Source organism: Carlito syrichta, unplaced genomic scaffold (genome assembly GCF_000164805.1).
Source record: "Carlito syrichta isolate Samal-C Ts95f unplaced genomic scaffold, Tarsius_syrichta-2.0.1 Scaffold301826, whole genome shotgun sequence".
In the NCBI taxonomy this organism is placed as follows: domain Eukaryota; kingdom Metazoa; phylum Chordata; class Mammalia; order Primates; family Tarsiidae; genus Carlito; species Carlito syrichta.
The window spans coordinates 118,454-134,232 of NW_007245922.1; the positions used below are offsets into that span (position 1 = coordinate 118,454).

The 15,779-nt window shown below is 37.9% G+C and overlaps 1 protein-coding gene across 5 annotated transcripts in view; it reads left to right on the forward strand.

Annotated features, from left to right (window-relative positions):
* The window catches only part of OSBPL6 (oxysterol binding protein like 6), a 112,070-nt gene that overhangs the window by 34,323 nt on the left and 61,968 nt on the right, over positions 1-15,779 (forward strand). For 4 of the 5 annotated variants that reach the window (XM_008055334.1, XM_008055335.1, XM_021711033.1 and 1 more), the window contains exons 3-4: positions 8,373-8,465; positions 13,666-13,788. In XM_008055334.1, the coding sequence (XP_008053525.1) occupies positions 8,373-8,465; positions 13,666-13,788 (216 nt within the window). Of the gene's footprint in view, positions 1-4,366; positions 4,523-8,372; positions 8,466-13,665; positions 13,789-15,779 lie in introns of those variants that run through there. The other variant, XM_021711031.1, reaches the window with a different exon arrangement.

The following is a 15,779-nucleotide window of genomic DNA, read 5'->3' on the forward strand; positions in this document are numbered from 1 at the left end:
GCCACCTGGCACTCAGATGCTCATTACCCACAAACAATTCAGAACTCAACATTACTCAGGTAAAAATCTGTTTGCTGCATTCCTGGGTGTGCCTGCCAGAACCCTTTGGTTCTTCAGGCCTGCCTTTACCAGTTTTTCACTTACAGATTATCTCCTGTTTCCCAAAGATGACTGATTTAGGACAGCATTATTATAGCAGCAAATTTGTCTGTCAGATCCAACATTAGCAATGCCTATGTGGTTCTCAAGCATAACACCAGGTGGATGGAGCAAGAGGAGAATCAGTAAATGAACCACAGAGAGTATTATTCAGTAGGTTGTTGAAAAGACCTGGAATCTGTCATTTACAGAAACTTTGCCAGGAGACTCTGATTTGGAAATCATCACTCAGGATGTTCTACATCCGTGAATTCAACTAACTGAGGATCAAAAATATTTCAAAAATAAATAAAAATACCATATAATGCTATTCACATAGCTTTATATTGTATTGCGTGTCATATGTAATCTAGACATTATTAAAAGTATACGAGAGGATGTGCATAGGTTATACGTAAATACCATGCCAATTTATATCAGGGACATGAGGATCTGGGGTTTTGGTATCTATAGCAGGTCCTGGAACCAATGCGGGTTGACTATATTGCTATTGGAAAAAACAAACAGGTTATTAAATTGAAAAAATAGTGCAATTCTAATTTTGTTTTTAAGGATTTAGTGCATACACACTATATATGCACTAAATGAACTTATATAGGAGTGAAAAAAAGCTGAAAGAAAATGCACCAAATTAATGAGAGAGTGTATTTCTGGTTGTGGGTGGTTTTAAATCTTTTTTTTTTTTTCTATTTTATCTCAAAATTTCTGCAATGAATGAATTTCCTTAAAAGTCATATTTTGTGAGTTAACTTGTGGGTGTGTGTATGTGTGTGTGTGCGTGTGTGTGTAGCTTTAAACAGTATTTATAATATGATAAATATGACAAAGTGTCAGCTATTACAATAATAAAATTGTAAGCCCTAACTCCATAAGTATAAAATTAAAAATTAAATTAATATGAAGGATATGCCACACGGGAAACTTGGCACAAATTTTTCAAACTATCTTTCAGTTGCTGAAGCATGAGCTGCCTTTTGACTTCTCTCTTACCTACATTTAATCTCATGGTCATTTAATTATGTCTGAGCAGAAATTTAAACACTGTACTTATATAGCAAATATTCATCCATTCTTTTATTTGGCAAATATTCATGAGTACATCTAGGCATATTATAAATATATGTGCTCTTGATTTTACAAGGGTGATTAAAACAGTCTAACTCTCTGCCTCAGATTTACATACATAAGTGTTAAAATGATGTAAATGGAATTTTTTTGCTTGTATTGCTAGCAAAATCATGTGAATGATTGTCATACTGAAAATCTTTGTAATCTTTGTAATTTTGAAAGCCTTTTAGAAAATTACAAATTAACTTTAGTGTTCTTTTCAAGTCTCATAGAACTGTTCTCCTGCCTTTAAATTAGATTTATGTGTTCCAGAACCTTGGCCCCTGAAATTGCCTATTATTTTCCATGTTATTTGCCATTTATTTATACTTGCTATAATGAAGTATGATCAGTATGTGATTATCCTCCATTTGCTGTGGTTTCCACTGATTTTGTTACACTTTTTTTATTTTTTAAAATTTTTTTGAGTTGGAGTCTCACTCTGTCACCCAGACTGGAGGGCAGTGGCGCTCCCGGCCACTGCAGCCTCGACCTGCTGGTCTCTGGTGATCCTTCCGCCTCAGTCTTCCAAGTAGCTGGAACTACAGTTGTGCGCTACCACGCCCAGCTAATTTTTGATTTATTGTAGAGATGAGGTCTCACCAAGTTGCCCAAGTGGGTCTCGAACCCGCGGGCTCAGGCAATCCACTCACCTCAGCCTCTCAAAGCGCGGGATTACAGGCTGAGCCATGGAACCTGGCTTGTTACACTCTTCAGAGTTGTTAACATGCTGTTTGCGTGTTAAGAGCAGAGAATAAGGAGCAAGTTCACCAGTGAGTTCTGGTTCTATGTCTACTTAAAGCCCACCATGGGAATTAAAAGGCTGTTTATTCTTATGCTTTTTATCACTTCATAGTGAAGATCACTGAACTACTCTTTGCTACTAGTGCACCACCACTAAATGGGTCTAAATGGCATTTCTTATGATACAATTCAATGTGAGATTACAGCTGATGAATCATAATGATGTTCATATTTCTGCAGAAAGGGACAGTACTGTGATGACTTTGCTTTTCTTCCTTTAAGGTTTCCCAGGTGTGCCATGTAGACTTTTTCCAGCCATTATTTCTAAATTTTCTACTTTGATTCATTTTAGTGGCACTTACATGGAGACTTACTGTTAATTGCATTTCTTCCGTCTTTCGGCAAGGGCAAGATAATTGTCACTATAGACAGTGGCAGAATTGCTACTTCTTCGACCGTGGACTTTTGACTTTGGTGATTTGAATATTTTTGCTATTTCAAAGAAAAAAAATTTTTGAAGGAAAGTTCGCATACATCTTCCACTGCAGGCATTCAGATGGATGCAGTCTGCATTGCCATCTCTGCTGTTGCCTTTCCATGGCGAGTATCTAGGACACCTGTCTCCATTCATGTTGGCTACTTTCTCAGTAAATTCTGATGTCCTGGTCACAAGGTGGTACTGACTGTGGTTACTGGGTTGACTTGGTAACATGATGGCCACATAAGGTATGGATTCATCCCTTATGAAAAGGTGTCCAGGTAAGACATTGTTCTGGGCCATGGGAACACATAAGGTTCCTAGACATCTATTCTTCTAGTTTTTATAAGTGAGATATATTTGCTATTTATTGCATGTCTGCTGTATGCCAGCCTCTGAGCAGCACTGTGCATACACTGGGTGCCAACTCTGTGACTTGTAAGAAGAGTGTGTCTTGTAAGGCACATATTAATATTATCCTTATTTTTTTTCTTTTGGGTTGGAGTCACTCCATCACCCAGGCTGGAGTACAGAGACACACTTACGGTCACCCCAGTGTCAACCCGCTGGGCTCCGATGATCCTTCCGCCTCAGCCTTCCAAGTAGCTGGAACTACAGGCCTGTGCTACCATGCCCGATGAATTTTTTGATTTATTGTAGAGATGAGGTCTTGCCAAGTTGCCCTGGCTGGTCTCGAACTCATGGGCTCAGGCAATCCACTCACCTCAGCCTCCCAAGTTATCCTTATTTTATAGATAGAGAACAATGAGGCTGAGAGAGGTTAATGATTGTCTGAGTCACATGGTAAACAGCAGATAAGGGCGGTATGCTGGCAGGTATGACATACGGTCTTTTCTCTGCACCATACACTGCATTCTCAAAGGAAAAGCTAACTGACTTGATCTTAGTTCTTGATAAACTACAAATTGGAAATTAAGTTGAGATTGCTATAAGGATGGCAAAGAAATTAACCTTGAATTTGTACCATATTTAAGAGTGCCATAATTTTTATTTGTTCCACTCATTTATCCCTCTCTGTATCCACAGAAGCTTGTGGTAGAGTATGTTTTGTGATGTGTTCAGTTAGTGTGGAGGGCATATGCGATTTGAAATTTCTGTCATCTGATATTGGCTTTAATGTTAATGTATAAGGAGATATTTAAAAGCTTGTCTCAAAAGGAAAATCTTGATTTACCTTCCAACTCCAATACTTATTGACTCTGTGCCTCTCTTAACCTCTCTGTGACTTTCTCTGTTCAGTCAACCCTAAGATCAATTTAATAGTCATCAGTCAAAGGCCTGTAATGATAATCATATCATCATCAAGATTAACACCATCCTATGAAGGATACTATCCTGTGAAGGTTACTAGCACCACTGAAATAGTGTTGCTATGTTCAAAGTAGCTGAAGAGAGAACAGAGACACACCAAGTAGCCAAAAGCTTAAAGAAAATGCTTTAGAAGTGTTTTAATTATTTTGGATATTTTTCTTGGAAAATAGTTCATATAATTGGTGTTTATAACAATGACTTAGATAAGATAGTCAGATGAACACTTTTAGCAGAATTAACATTCAGAGGGCAGTAGTCCAGTTCTCTTTATTACTGTCCTAAATTTGTATGGAAAATAAGTTTATTCAGAAATCTGGTGCCTCAGCCTAAAATATTTCCAGCAGTTTCTTTATATATTTGAAATGAAATTTAAGTAAGTAAATGCCAAGACATCTGTTCAGCAGATCTCCTGGACTCACATGTTAAGAGTCATGTTCTTCTCCGCATGAGTTGCATTGAACCATTCAGCTATAATTGTCTCATTGTCTGTCTGTTTACCCACATCTTTGATACTGGGTAAACCAGACTATCAGTCATGTTGGCAGATTTCCACTTGCTGCCCAGGAGGCAGTGGGATCAATGAACGCTAACCCAGGGAGCATACTTTTACCGAATTGAGCTACAGTGAAATATGTGTTCTGTACCCCTGGTTTTCAGTTAAATATGCATCCATTGTCTCTGAGCATGGGGAACAGAGGGTGTGTAAGTTCTTCTACCTTCTTGGTGTGTTCTAAGTTCCTTAAAAAACTGACCTGGAAATTAAGTTGTAATTTTAGTATTTTGGAGGAAACTTAATTTTAAAAGAATAATTAACTGGTTTATGTAACCCTTTATTTAACTGGCTTACATAATGTGTATAACACCTTGAAGGTAGTGGCATGTGTTTCCAAGTCACTGTGAAAGACTATGAAAATAGCTGTCTTGTGAAGAAAGGTATGAAAATTATAGCACAAGTTATGATCTTTAAGAAACCCTTATGAAAAGAACTAATTTTGTAACCAAAGGTGTTGTAAATTTGATGTGTTCCTCATATGACCAATCATGCCTTTAAATCTTATAAACAAGAGCTCTGTGATTCATCCACTAGATTTTTCAATTTTAAAAGTTGCATTCTTTAAATGTTTTCAAAAGTTTTATTCTCTTAGAGCTATGACCTTTATAATTCCAAGATAAAGGTAGATGTATGTCTAGTTATGTGTTAATGATTACCGATAGACTATTCTCTACAAATTAATCAGAGAGCCCTGACAAATTCTAGAAATGTTTGACTGACTGCAATTTTCAGGGTGTTATACTAGGATGGGGTAAAATGGGGATAGAGGAGATGGGATACCAAGATGAAGATGAGCTTGTCCCTACCTTCAAGGAGCACGTATTCTAACTAGGGGCCAAGACCGCTGTCTTCTTATAGCTGCTGATATTAAATATATAACACTCAAGTACTTAGATATTTCATGTAAAATAATGAGGCCTGGCGTAAAGCTCATGCCTATAATCCCAGCATTTTGGGAGGCCAAGCTGGGAGGATGGCCTGAGCCCAGGAGTTCAAGACCAGCCTAAGCAACATAGCAAAACCCTTCATTTCTACAAAAAATAAAAAAGATTAGCCAAACATGATGGTGTGTACGCGTAGTCCCAGCTACTTGGGATGTGAGGTGGAAGGATCACCTGAGCCCAGGAAATCGAGGCTGCTGTGAGTCGTCATCGTCATAATCATGCCACTGCACTCCAGCTTGGGCAACAGAGTGAGAACCCAATCAAATAATAAGAATAATAAAATAATTAAAGGCCTGGTGTATAATTATATAACTTTAGGGTTCTGCTTTTAGTTTTGAAAACTCATGAGTTTGAAGACAATTCAAGGTTGTGGATTAATTTTTTTTATTATTGGATAAGCAATGGCAGGTTCTAATAATATACAAATATAAGACTGACAAGTTTATGTAAGAGTTCTTGGCTTCCTATTTATCATGCTGAAGGTTATATGAAATAGCTTGTTTGTTTGAAGCTAGTTGCAATGATAATAATGGATATTAGCTGGTAGCTTTATAAAATGTCCTTTAATTATTTTCACAAATTTGTGGTAACAAAAATATTTATTTACTTATTATGTCTCAATAAATGTTTTTATGGTTTTCTGTGCCCTGGCAAATCAACAGAATGTGAGGTTTAGATATATTGTACTATATTTGAAATGAATGAGCCTCTTGCTTATCTTCTGTAATATAAAATATTTTGTAAAATCAAGTGGAGAAAAAACTAATATTGTGTTCTTTGTACCAGGTATCATGGTGGGTATTTTATAGACTTTGGTTCTGGTTTGTCTGATTTCAAATCCTTCTAATTTACAAAATTCTGGCAACATTTTAAGTATCCCCTGGTATCTATGGAGACAAAACTCATTTTTATCACATTTTAAATATACCAAGTTGATTTCTATGTCTGTTGCTTGATTTGGAAATTAGGGACTTCAGTTTCCTTTCCTCAACTAAGTTGCTTGGGTTTATCCTTTATTTCCTATCTACATAGTTACTAAGGTCAAATTTCTTTCCTGATTTTGCTTGCCCTACCACGTTTTGAGGGAGATGCTTGGGGAGGAGGGATAAGAGTGGGCAATATATCTGTGTTTTATTATCCAACAACCTGGAAGTATGGGGATGGAGAGGCTCCTTAAAGAGAGCATCAAATCAAAGATACCTGACTGAATAATTAAAATAAGCAAAAACAGTAGGCACATGGGGCAGGGTTAATGCATGGGTTTACAAAAAAATGTGTTCAGCATTATTTGGTCTTTTGTGTGATAACAACTCCTCTAGAATATAAGCATCACAAGAGCAGTTATCTTGTCTATTTTATTCTCTGTGCCTTTCATCTGTGCCTGGCCCAATAATGATTTCTTGATTAATTGAATGAACATGTGAATGAATGAATAAATAACATGTTTCACTGGTGGTTTCTGGTTTTATGCTTTATTATATTTACTTGACTGAACTTTTGTGTTGATATTCTGTTAAATAGTGAATGAGGAATTTGCCACTAAAATGTGTGATTTCCAAATGGTTCTAATTATTGATTAAAAAGAAAAACTTAGGAACTTTTTTCCTATAGGAAAATATGTCAAATTATAAAATAATTTATTTATTGTAAGGAAAGCATTTTATATCTCTGTAATACAGTGGGACCTAAATATCTTTATTACCCATAGTTCTTTTTTTTTTTTTTTTAGAAAAATAGCCTAATGCATTAAACAATACTTTTTATATATTATTTTTTAAATCTTCATAGAATTTACATTAGGGAGGTTTTGCTCAGATGTGTTTGAAGAGTACATTAGGGAGGTTTTGCTCAGATGTGTTTGAAGAGTACATGAAACAAGGTTTCTCTTATGGTGTTCTGTAGTGTGTCAGGATAATTTGGGTTTCTTACCGAGTAGATTTATGTAATTTAGCTTAAGGCATATACTTCTTTTTTCAAAGGCTCTTAATATGATTGCAAAATATATCTTTAGAAAAAGTATAACTAATTTATACTTCTTGTCTTTCAACCCTACTCCATTATTGAATCTGATGCGTAAAAAGATATATATATTATTTTGGTTTTTATTTCTTTGAATACTTGGGAGGTTGAACATCTTTTCAAATATTCTAGATAAGTTGCCTGTTAATGTACTTCACCTGGATTCCTGTCAGAATGTTACCTTTCTGACATATAAATTCATCTATAGTTCTTGTAAAAGGCATCTACTGTTTATTGTATTTGATGAATTTTTTTCCTCTGTGTGTTTTCATAAGAAACTCTAGAGACTAAAGGGTATTATGTCTTTGGACTTTTATCACAGACCTTTTTCTTTGTCTATTACAATTTCTTGTTGGAGAGGTAAGCAGATATTTCTATGTAAGGCTAATTTGTCTAAGTAGTAAGTGTACGCATAAAGTTGTAAGACTGTCAGAGACATACTCTATGTTTTTGTTTTTAATTTATGTCTTACGATTTTTTTTTTTAGTCGAAATCTCACTCTGTCATCCAGACTTGGGTGCAGTGGCACACTCATGGCCACCGCAGTCTCTACCTGCTGGGCTCAGGCGATCCTTGCACTTCAGCCTTCCAAGTAGCTGGAACTGCAGGCACACACCACCATGCCTGGCTAATTTTTAAAAAATGTATTGTAGAGACAAGGTCTTGCCAAGTTGCTCTGGCTGGTCTTGAACCCCTGGACTCAGGCAATCCTCTCGCCTCGACCACCCAAAGTGATGAGATTATAGGCTTGAGTCACCATGCCTGGCCTTATGGTTTTTCAAGAAATATTACCTGCTTTTTCTCAGACTAAAACCAGCATGATAGACGTTCAGCGGCACATCCATAAGATGGGAAAACAACATCCTCTGCTGACTTATTTTTCTAGCTGTTGCTTACTATCTCTGGTCTTTTCAGGAACTTGCCATTTTTAACATAGTTTACCATTTTTACTGTGTTGTTTGTGCTCTCTCCCCCATGCCCATACCCATGAGAAAGGGGTTGTCTAACTGAGGGGTGTTTTTCCATTTATTTTCAGAGTATCCACATATTGGAGAGGACTGCTTCCTCTAGCACCGAGCCCTCTGTAAGTCGGCAGTTGCTAGAACCGGAGCCCGTCCCTCTCTCCAAGGTCAGTGACTGAATGTTCTCTGGTGGCATAATGCCTGCTCTGGGGCCATCTGAACTATGAATAAATGTTACACGTGACACCCCTAAGGTAGCTGTGAGGCAGTTGTAGGGTATCTCTGATTTCTTTCTGCCTCCAGTATATAGTTTCTCTGCCCTATGTAAGGAGAAGACAGATGAACGTATTTTACTGGAATTTGCAAGGCTACATACAGAGGTCCAAAATTATTTTATTTTATTTATTTATTTATTTTTGAGTTGGAGTCTCACTCTGTCGCCCAGACTGGAGTGCAGTGGCCGCTCCCGGCCACCGCAGCCTCGACCTGCTGGGCTCCTGTGATCCTTCCACCTCAGCCTTCCGAGTAGCCGGAATTACAGGCATGCGCTACCACGCCCGGCTAATTTTTTGACTTATTGTAGAGATGAGGTCTCACCAAGGTGCCCAGGCGGGTCTTCAAACCCGCAGGCTCAGGCAGTCCACTCACCTCAGCCTCCCAAAGGTGCGGGATTACAGGCTGAGCCACCGAACCCAGCCAAAATTATTTTTATTATAAGGCTGGAAAGAAAGGAAAAAACGATTCCTTATTCGAGAAAAAAGCAGATATTTCTATGGCAAGCTAATGGAAAAGAAAAATATCACTGGGTCCAGCATTAATAAATATTAAATAATAATAATAACATAATAGTAACACTAACAGCCATCATTATTGCCAACATACTGTATACCGGGTACTATGTGAAGTGCTTAAATACATTATCTTATTTAATATAGTCCTTATAAACAGCTTCATACAATGTAGGTATTTATCACATTTTACACATATGGATACTAAGAGTTAATGACGTGCCCAAAGTATTTTTTTTAAAGAAGTCAAATAGCAGAACAAACGTTTTTATTTTTATTATTTTATTTTTTGAGTCAGAGTCTCACTGTCGCCCAGGATGGAGTGCAGTGATGTAATCAAGGCTCACCACAACCTTGACCTTCTGGGCTCAAGTGATCCTTCTGCTTCAGCCTCCCAAGTAGCTGGGAATACAGGCATGCGCCACCATGCCTGGCTAATTTTTAAAAATTTAAAAAAATTTTTTTTCTCAAGCCAGTTTCAAACTCCTGGGCTCAAGTGATTCTTCCATCTCAGCCTGCCAAAATGCTGGAATTGCAGGTGTGAGCCACCACACCTGGCCCAGAGAAGAAATTTAAACTTAGACTTGTCCATCTCTACAACTGATGCTTTTCAGCTTTACCCAAGCTCTAAGGTAACATTGTACCTACACAGAGGGGCTTCTAGTCTCCTCCTCATATCTGGCTTCCTAGGAATGAACTCGGGGAAGAACACAGCTTATTTATTAAGACCTTTCTGTATCATGGGAGCCAGCATTCCCTACCTTTCCTTAGACTAGGGAAACATTAAATTCAGACATGTCTAAAATGCAAAATCCTAGGGAAGAGTGGAGATGCCATCCTGTTCCTGCCCACTACTCCCTGAGATTTTCAATGGGCTAGCTTTCTTATTGAGAAACTCTGAAAATAGAATGAGTGCAGATTTTGAATTCCGTTATAAAAATAGCATTTTATTTCTAAAGACGGTTAACTTCTAAGTATGTAAAGTCTGCCATTCCACTTTGCTTTTCTATATTAAGGATAATCCTTTTTAAGAAAAGAACACTTTACTACCTAGTGTTATGGAATATATACACTTGAACCTTTTTATACTGTAAAGATATTACAAGCTATAAACTTTATGCTATCAGACAGGAACAGACTGCTTAAGCAAAGGATGGGGGGGAGTTATTAAACCATAAAAAATAATTTAGAGAGAAATAAAAAGTGATCTGACTTCCATTTGAATAGCAAATAGAGAATGTATACTTGGTAAATAGAGCTAGTAATCCCTTTGAAATATCAGTTCTCTCTTATAGTTAACTAAGGGAAAGAGAGAATAAATAAATATGGGGGCAATGGAAAAGGCAGCTAACATTTATTGAGTGCCTAATTTGTGCCAGGCATTGAATTCAAATATGCATTCTCTCACAAAATCAGTCTGCAACCCATTGAAGTGGTTACTAATGTTAATTTTCTAAGCATGAAGGCCCCAGATTGGTAAAAAAGCAGTTCTTCCTAGAAGGGGATGACTGTTAGCCCAGTTCCCGGCAGCTAGGGTCTGAGTCCTCTATTCTGATCAAGGGATCTAAATGGGGCACAACAGCATCCTATTCCCATTAGTTCCCCATGTTGTTGCTCATTCAGATCTTGGTGTAGGATTAATAAACCCTTGTTTTGATATTAGTAGGTACCATATCTCTTGGGACCCCATGAAATTAGAGAGCCACATACAATTCAGATGCTACAGCATGTCATCGTCTCTCAGCCCCTTTGAGAGACAGGCTTCCTGGGCACTTAGTACCGGAAAAACATTGAAGTGAAATACACATTGTCCTGATCAGGATTTGTTCAAATTCTATGCAGCAATTTTACATGCCCCTGCCACAACCACACATTCTTATTCTCCTTCTCTCTCTCTGTCTCTCTCTCTCTCTCTCTTTCTCACTCTCTCTCTCTCCCCCGGCGCCCCCCACCTCCTCGCACCCTGCCCCTATCTCTCTCTCATACCCACATGCACACAGTTACCCTGGAGAAAGAAAATGTCTGTTTTTTTTCCAAATGAACAAACTTGGGCTATTATTAAATTACTTTCTGTAAGTAAACCAAAGAAAATTGAAGACTTTTAAGCAGAAAATAAATAGCAACTGAAATTATGAAAAAAAAAGTTTTGATTTTTAAAAAGTGATTTTAGTTTTTTTAAGATAGACCTAATATACTAAGCTTAGAGAAAGAAATTTCAGTATAATAAAATACAGAATATAGAAGGTACTGTCTTATACAGAGAAGAGTTGTTTCATTTCTTTTTTTTTTTTTTTTTTTTGAGTTGGAGTCTCGCTCTGTCGCCCAGACTGGAGTGCAGTGGCCGCTCCCGGCCACCGCAGCCTCGACCTGCTGGGCTCCAGCGATCCTTCCGCCTCAGCCTTCCAAGTAGCTGGAACTACAGGCGCACGCTACCACGCCCAGCTAATTTTTGACTTATTGTAGAGATGAGGTCTCGCCCAGTTGCTCAGGCAGGTCTCGAACCCGCGGGCTCAGGCAATCCATTCACCTCAGCCTCCCAAAGTGCTGGGATTACAGGCTGAGCCACCGAGCCCAACTATGTTTCATTTCTTACATACTTTATTTGTAACATTCTCCTCAGCATTTGTAACTGAAATAGGGAGAATATTGTTTGGTTTTGTCCTTTGCCTCTGTCAGTTTGATAGCTTATTTAATTGTAAGAACTATATTAGGATTCTTTTCTATTTCCTTTGCTGGGCTTAGTAATACTGCATCAGAGTGAATAAAATTATTTTTTCACAGATGCTGCATCTCAGTTTAAAAAAATACATTTTAACTTTTTGCCTTTCTGTCTTCTTTTTTTCCCCTGTACCCTCTACAGTTAAACTCCCAAAAAATATAAAAACCACTGTGACAGAAATCAGTAGCCATAGCTTCATAGGGACAAGCTATGATTACAATCTGAGTTTAATTAGGAAAAAAATCGAAAAACACTTGTACTTACGAGGGGAGACTCCCCCCAAAATACAATTTATTTATTCAAAAATTGTGTATTAATTCTTACATGTTTAAACTCCAGTCACCTTCAGATTACTCTCCATTTAATACAGTACAACTATTGAGATGCTTTTTCCATAACTAAAAGCAGTTTTTTAACTCATTAATTTTTATTTTAATTTTGGTGCTTCTGCTGTTTTTTGTTTCACCTATTCCACATCAGCAAAACGTTTCCCTTCAAGAACTTTTTTATCAAAAAAAAAAGGAATCACTGGAGATGAGACCAGGTAACAGGGAAAGTAGGCATGGGGGTCATGCCATTTTGGGTTAAAAACTGTTGAACACTCAGTGCAGTGTAGGCAGGTTGTTCATGGAAATCACCCATCATGAAGTGGACAAACACACTGAAAGAATCTCCCCCCAAAAAAGATTCACTGAAGCTGAATGCAGCGTCTCATAGCAATGCTAAGTGGTATACTAATGCTGATGGGTTCCCAGAACAGTTATCTAGTGGGGAAGCCTGTACTAAAAGGGGCCTGCCCTCCAAAAAATAATTCTGTTTTTGTGGAGGGTCCCCCCTCATACTACTAAATGTTTCCATTTTCACAAGTTACACTGTATTTATCACACACAGAGAGAGAGAGAGAGAGAGAGAGAGAGAGAGAGAGAGAATAAATCAAAGATGAACACTAGCCTCCAGATAAGATCTAGCCAGAAATAAAAATATTATTCTTCTAGAGATACTATCTGTGAATGGGGACCACTGAAAATAGAAGTGCCATTAAGTACAGAAGATATCTCTCTAAGAAAAGAGAGTGCTAATGAATATATTTACATGTATGTGGAGCTCATTTTTATGGAATGGAGTAGTTACCTACTTTTCTGGTGAGAGTAGAAAGTCACAGATACTGGACTTTTTATAAGAGCCTTATATATTCTTCTATTATTCTAATATTATTCATAAACAGTGTCCCTACTTGTTGAATTGCAATTCAGTATTAAGAAATGCTACCCACAAGTCCCCGGGGTGTATCTTTTGAAAGCACAGACTTCTTTGGTGTGTCTTTGGCAAGTGAACGTTTCGTGTGCACTTTGAAACCCATGAAGACTTCCAGAGAGCAACCCTGACCACAGCCCTGTTTTTCTCTGTTAATAGCAGTTTACGAGCCACTTTAGACCACAGCAGCCTTCCCATTTCTACACAGAAAGCCTCGTCCGCACGCTAATTGAACATTTGTCATCAGACTAGTCTTATTTTGAAGCTTTAAAGTGCCTCTCTGCCCAGGGATTAACTGTCTGGAAAAGTGCATTTTAAACATCCTCAGTTCAGGCAATTGAAATTCCATCCTACACCAAAGAGACAAGTTGGCTCCAATGAGTCTCTGATGGACCCCTACAGCTCCCAAGGTCTACCTGGGAAACTCTTTTCAACTTCACTTAAAAGTGCATGTCTGTGTTTGATGTTAGAATTTGCTCCAGAAAGTTGCTCATACTTCTGGTGGGCCCAGCATTGCTTCAGAAGTGACTTCTACTTAAGAATCTGCTGTAAATGTGTCATCAAGCACTGAGAAACACGTGATTTGTTTTTCTTCTTTTCTCTTAGGAAGCTGACAGCTGGGAAATTATAGAAGGGCTGAAAATAGGCCAAACCAATGTCCAGAAACCAGACAAACATGAAGGCTTTATGCTGAAGAAAAGAAAATGGCCCTTAAAAGGCTGGCACAAGGTAACGTTTTTATCATATTCAGTTTCAGATCGTCTGCATAAATAGAGAGGATCTTATTTGCTATCATGGGTGAGAAACTAACAGTACAGATGTGTGTAAAACTAATTTTCAAGGCTTTATTTTAACTGTATGGGTTGCAGTCTATTATACCCACCAGAGTCTGAGATCTGTAAAATATATATGCCAAAAAATGTATGTGATACTTAAAATCTGGTGTATACATATTGTTGTGCAAACAAATCTACATTTTTCACTTAATATGGATATGTTCTCATTAAATATACTTCTAATATGAAATTTTTAAAGGAATGCACGTATCCCATTGGATGGATATATTATATATCCCACCATCATTGAACCAATTCCCTATTGCTGGGTATGTAGGGCATGTCTAATTTTTACTGTTTTGATGAACATCCTTAGACATGAATTTCTATTTAGTTCCATGAGATACAGTCCTAGAATTATTGTTACCAGTGCAAACTAAAATTGGAAAATCGCTGATCCTGGAAGTTTGTTTACTGCCCTTTCAAGTATATAGCATTGCTGGGCAGTTCATTCCTCTCCTCTCTCCCAGTATCCTTTTTCTATCTCCCAGTTTTAATTATAGGAAAAATATTCTTATACAATGTTGCCTTTACCTGAGTAGCAAGAATTCTATGATGCTAGGAGGAGAAAATTGTCTTCCATTTTTAGTTTATCTTATCTTAACTCAGTAGAAGAACAAATTCATCTGCTTTCCACCTCTGCTGGTGGATTTTATCTCAGTGCAGATGGGTTGTATTGGACCAAGTGGCTGGTGGTGGCTGCCCCATGGGCTCAAAGCAGCGAGGTAATGGGTTTCCTTGAGCAAACATATTTTATGGATTTTAAGGAAAAGACTTAAAAATGAACACATGGGAGATGTTGCCCCACTCCCTTGTCTCTGAAGGTAGCACAAAAACAGGCTTCTGGCTAATGTGCCCTCTTTCTTGTCAGAAACTGTCTCCTCTGAAGCCATCTTATTATCCCAGTACCAAGGATCTGTCCCCACTGTTGTTGATCCTTAGATTCTGGCCAACTGGCCATACTCCTCTCGAAGATCTTCTTCCCCTTTTATTCTGACCTTGTCAATCAGCATTTCCTCCAATTGTTGGCCTTGCTCTTCTCTCCCTATGACATGCTACAGGTTAGCTCTGCTGAAATTTTTTGATAGATAGAAATGGAAAAGTAGGAAAAAGAGGCCAAAGAAACAAATTTTGTATGAATTGTTAACTTGAATTTGGCACTCTCCATCTATGTTTCAGCTGTGGTTTGACAGTAACTTTCTAGACCAAGTCTTCAAACATTTTGCTACATAAATAATAGGAGGGTCTCCCTTATACTGTCTTTTTTCCTGACCTCTAATACCAACATTTATTTATTCAAGTGTAAGCCCGTTTGATTGCCCAAATCAGGGGCAATTGATGAATCAAGTATTTTTCAACTGTGGAGATTCTTTATTTTAGTGCTTACCTGTTGTCCCCCAAAACCAGTAAGGAAGAGGTTACAGTGACCTCCTGTGAGTTCTATTCAGAGTGTCCCAAATCTTGACTGCCTGCACTTCAGAAGCTAAGAGGTCTGAATCAGCAAGGAATTTTCTAGCAACAGAAAGACTTTCTATATCTGTAAAGCTACAGGGCACTGGACCCATTGTTTCGCTGGGTCCTGGTTGCTCCTTGTTCTCCTGTGAATTGCCCACGGTAGGGAAATCAATAGAGGAAAGTCCATGAGTATAGAACAAAAATGGCCAAATCCATTCAGACTGGACCAGGAGCATCTGAGAGGAGACAAAATTGCCAAAAACCTCTCTTTTTGTAACACTTGATGTAGTTTGGGAAAAAATTGTAATGCCTTTTCTAATACTAGAAAGCAAGCATTTTGCTAAGTAAAAATGCAAGCATATTATTGAAGCTACTTAAACTTTCCAGATAATTCATTATCCAGTCCACTAGCTTCATATGAGCATTTTC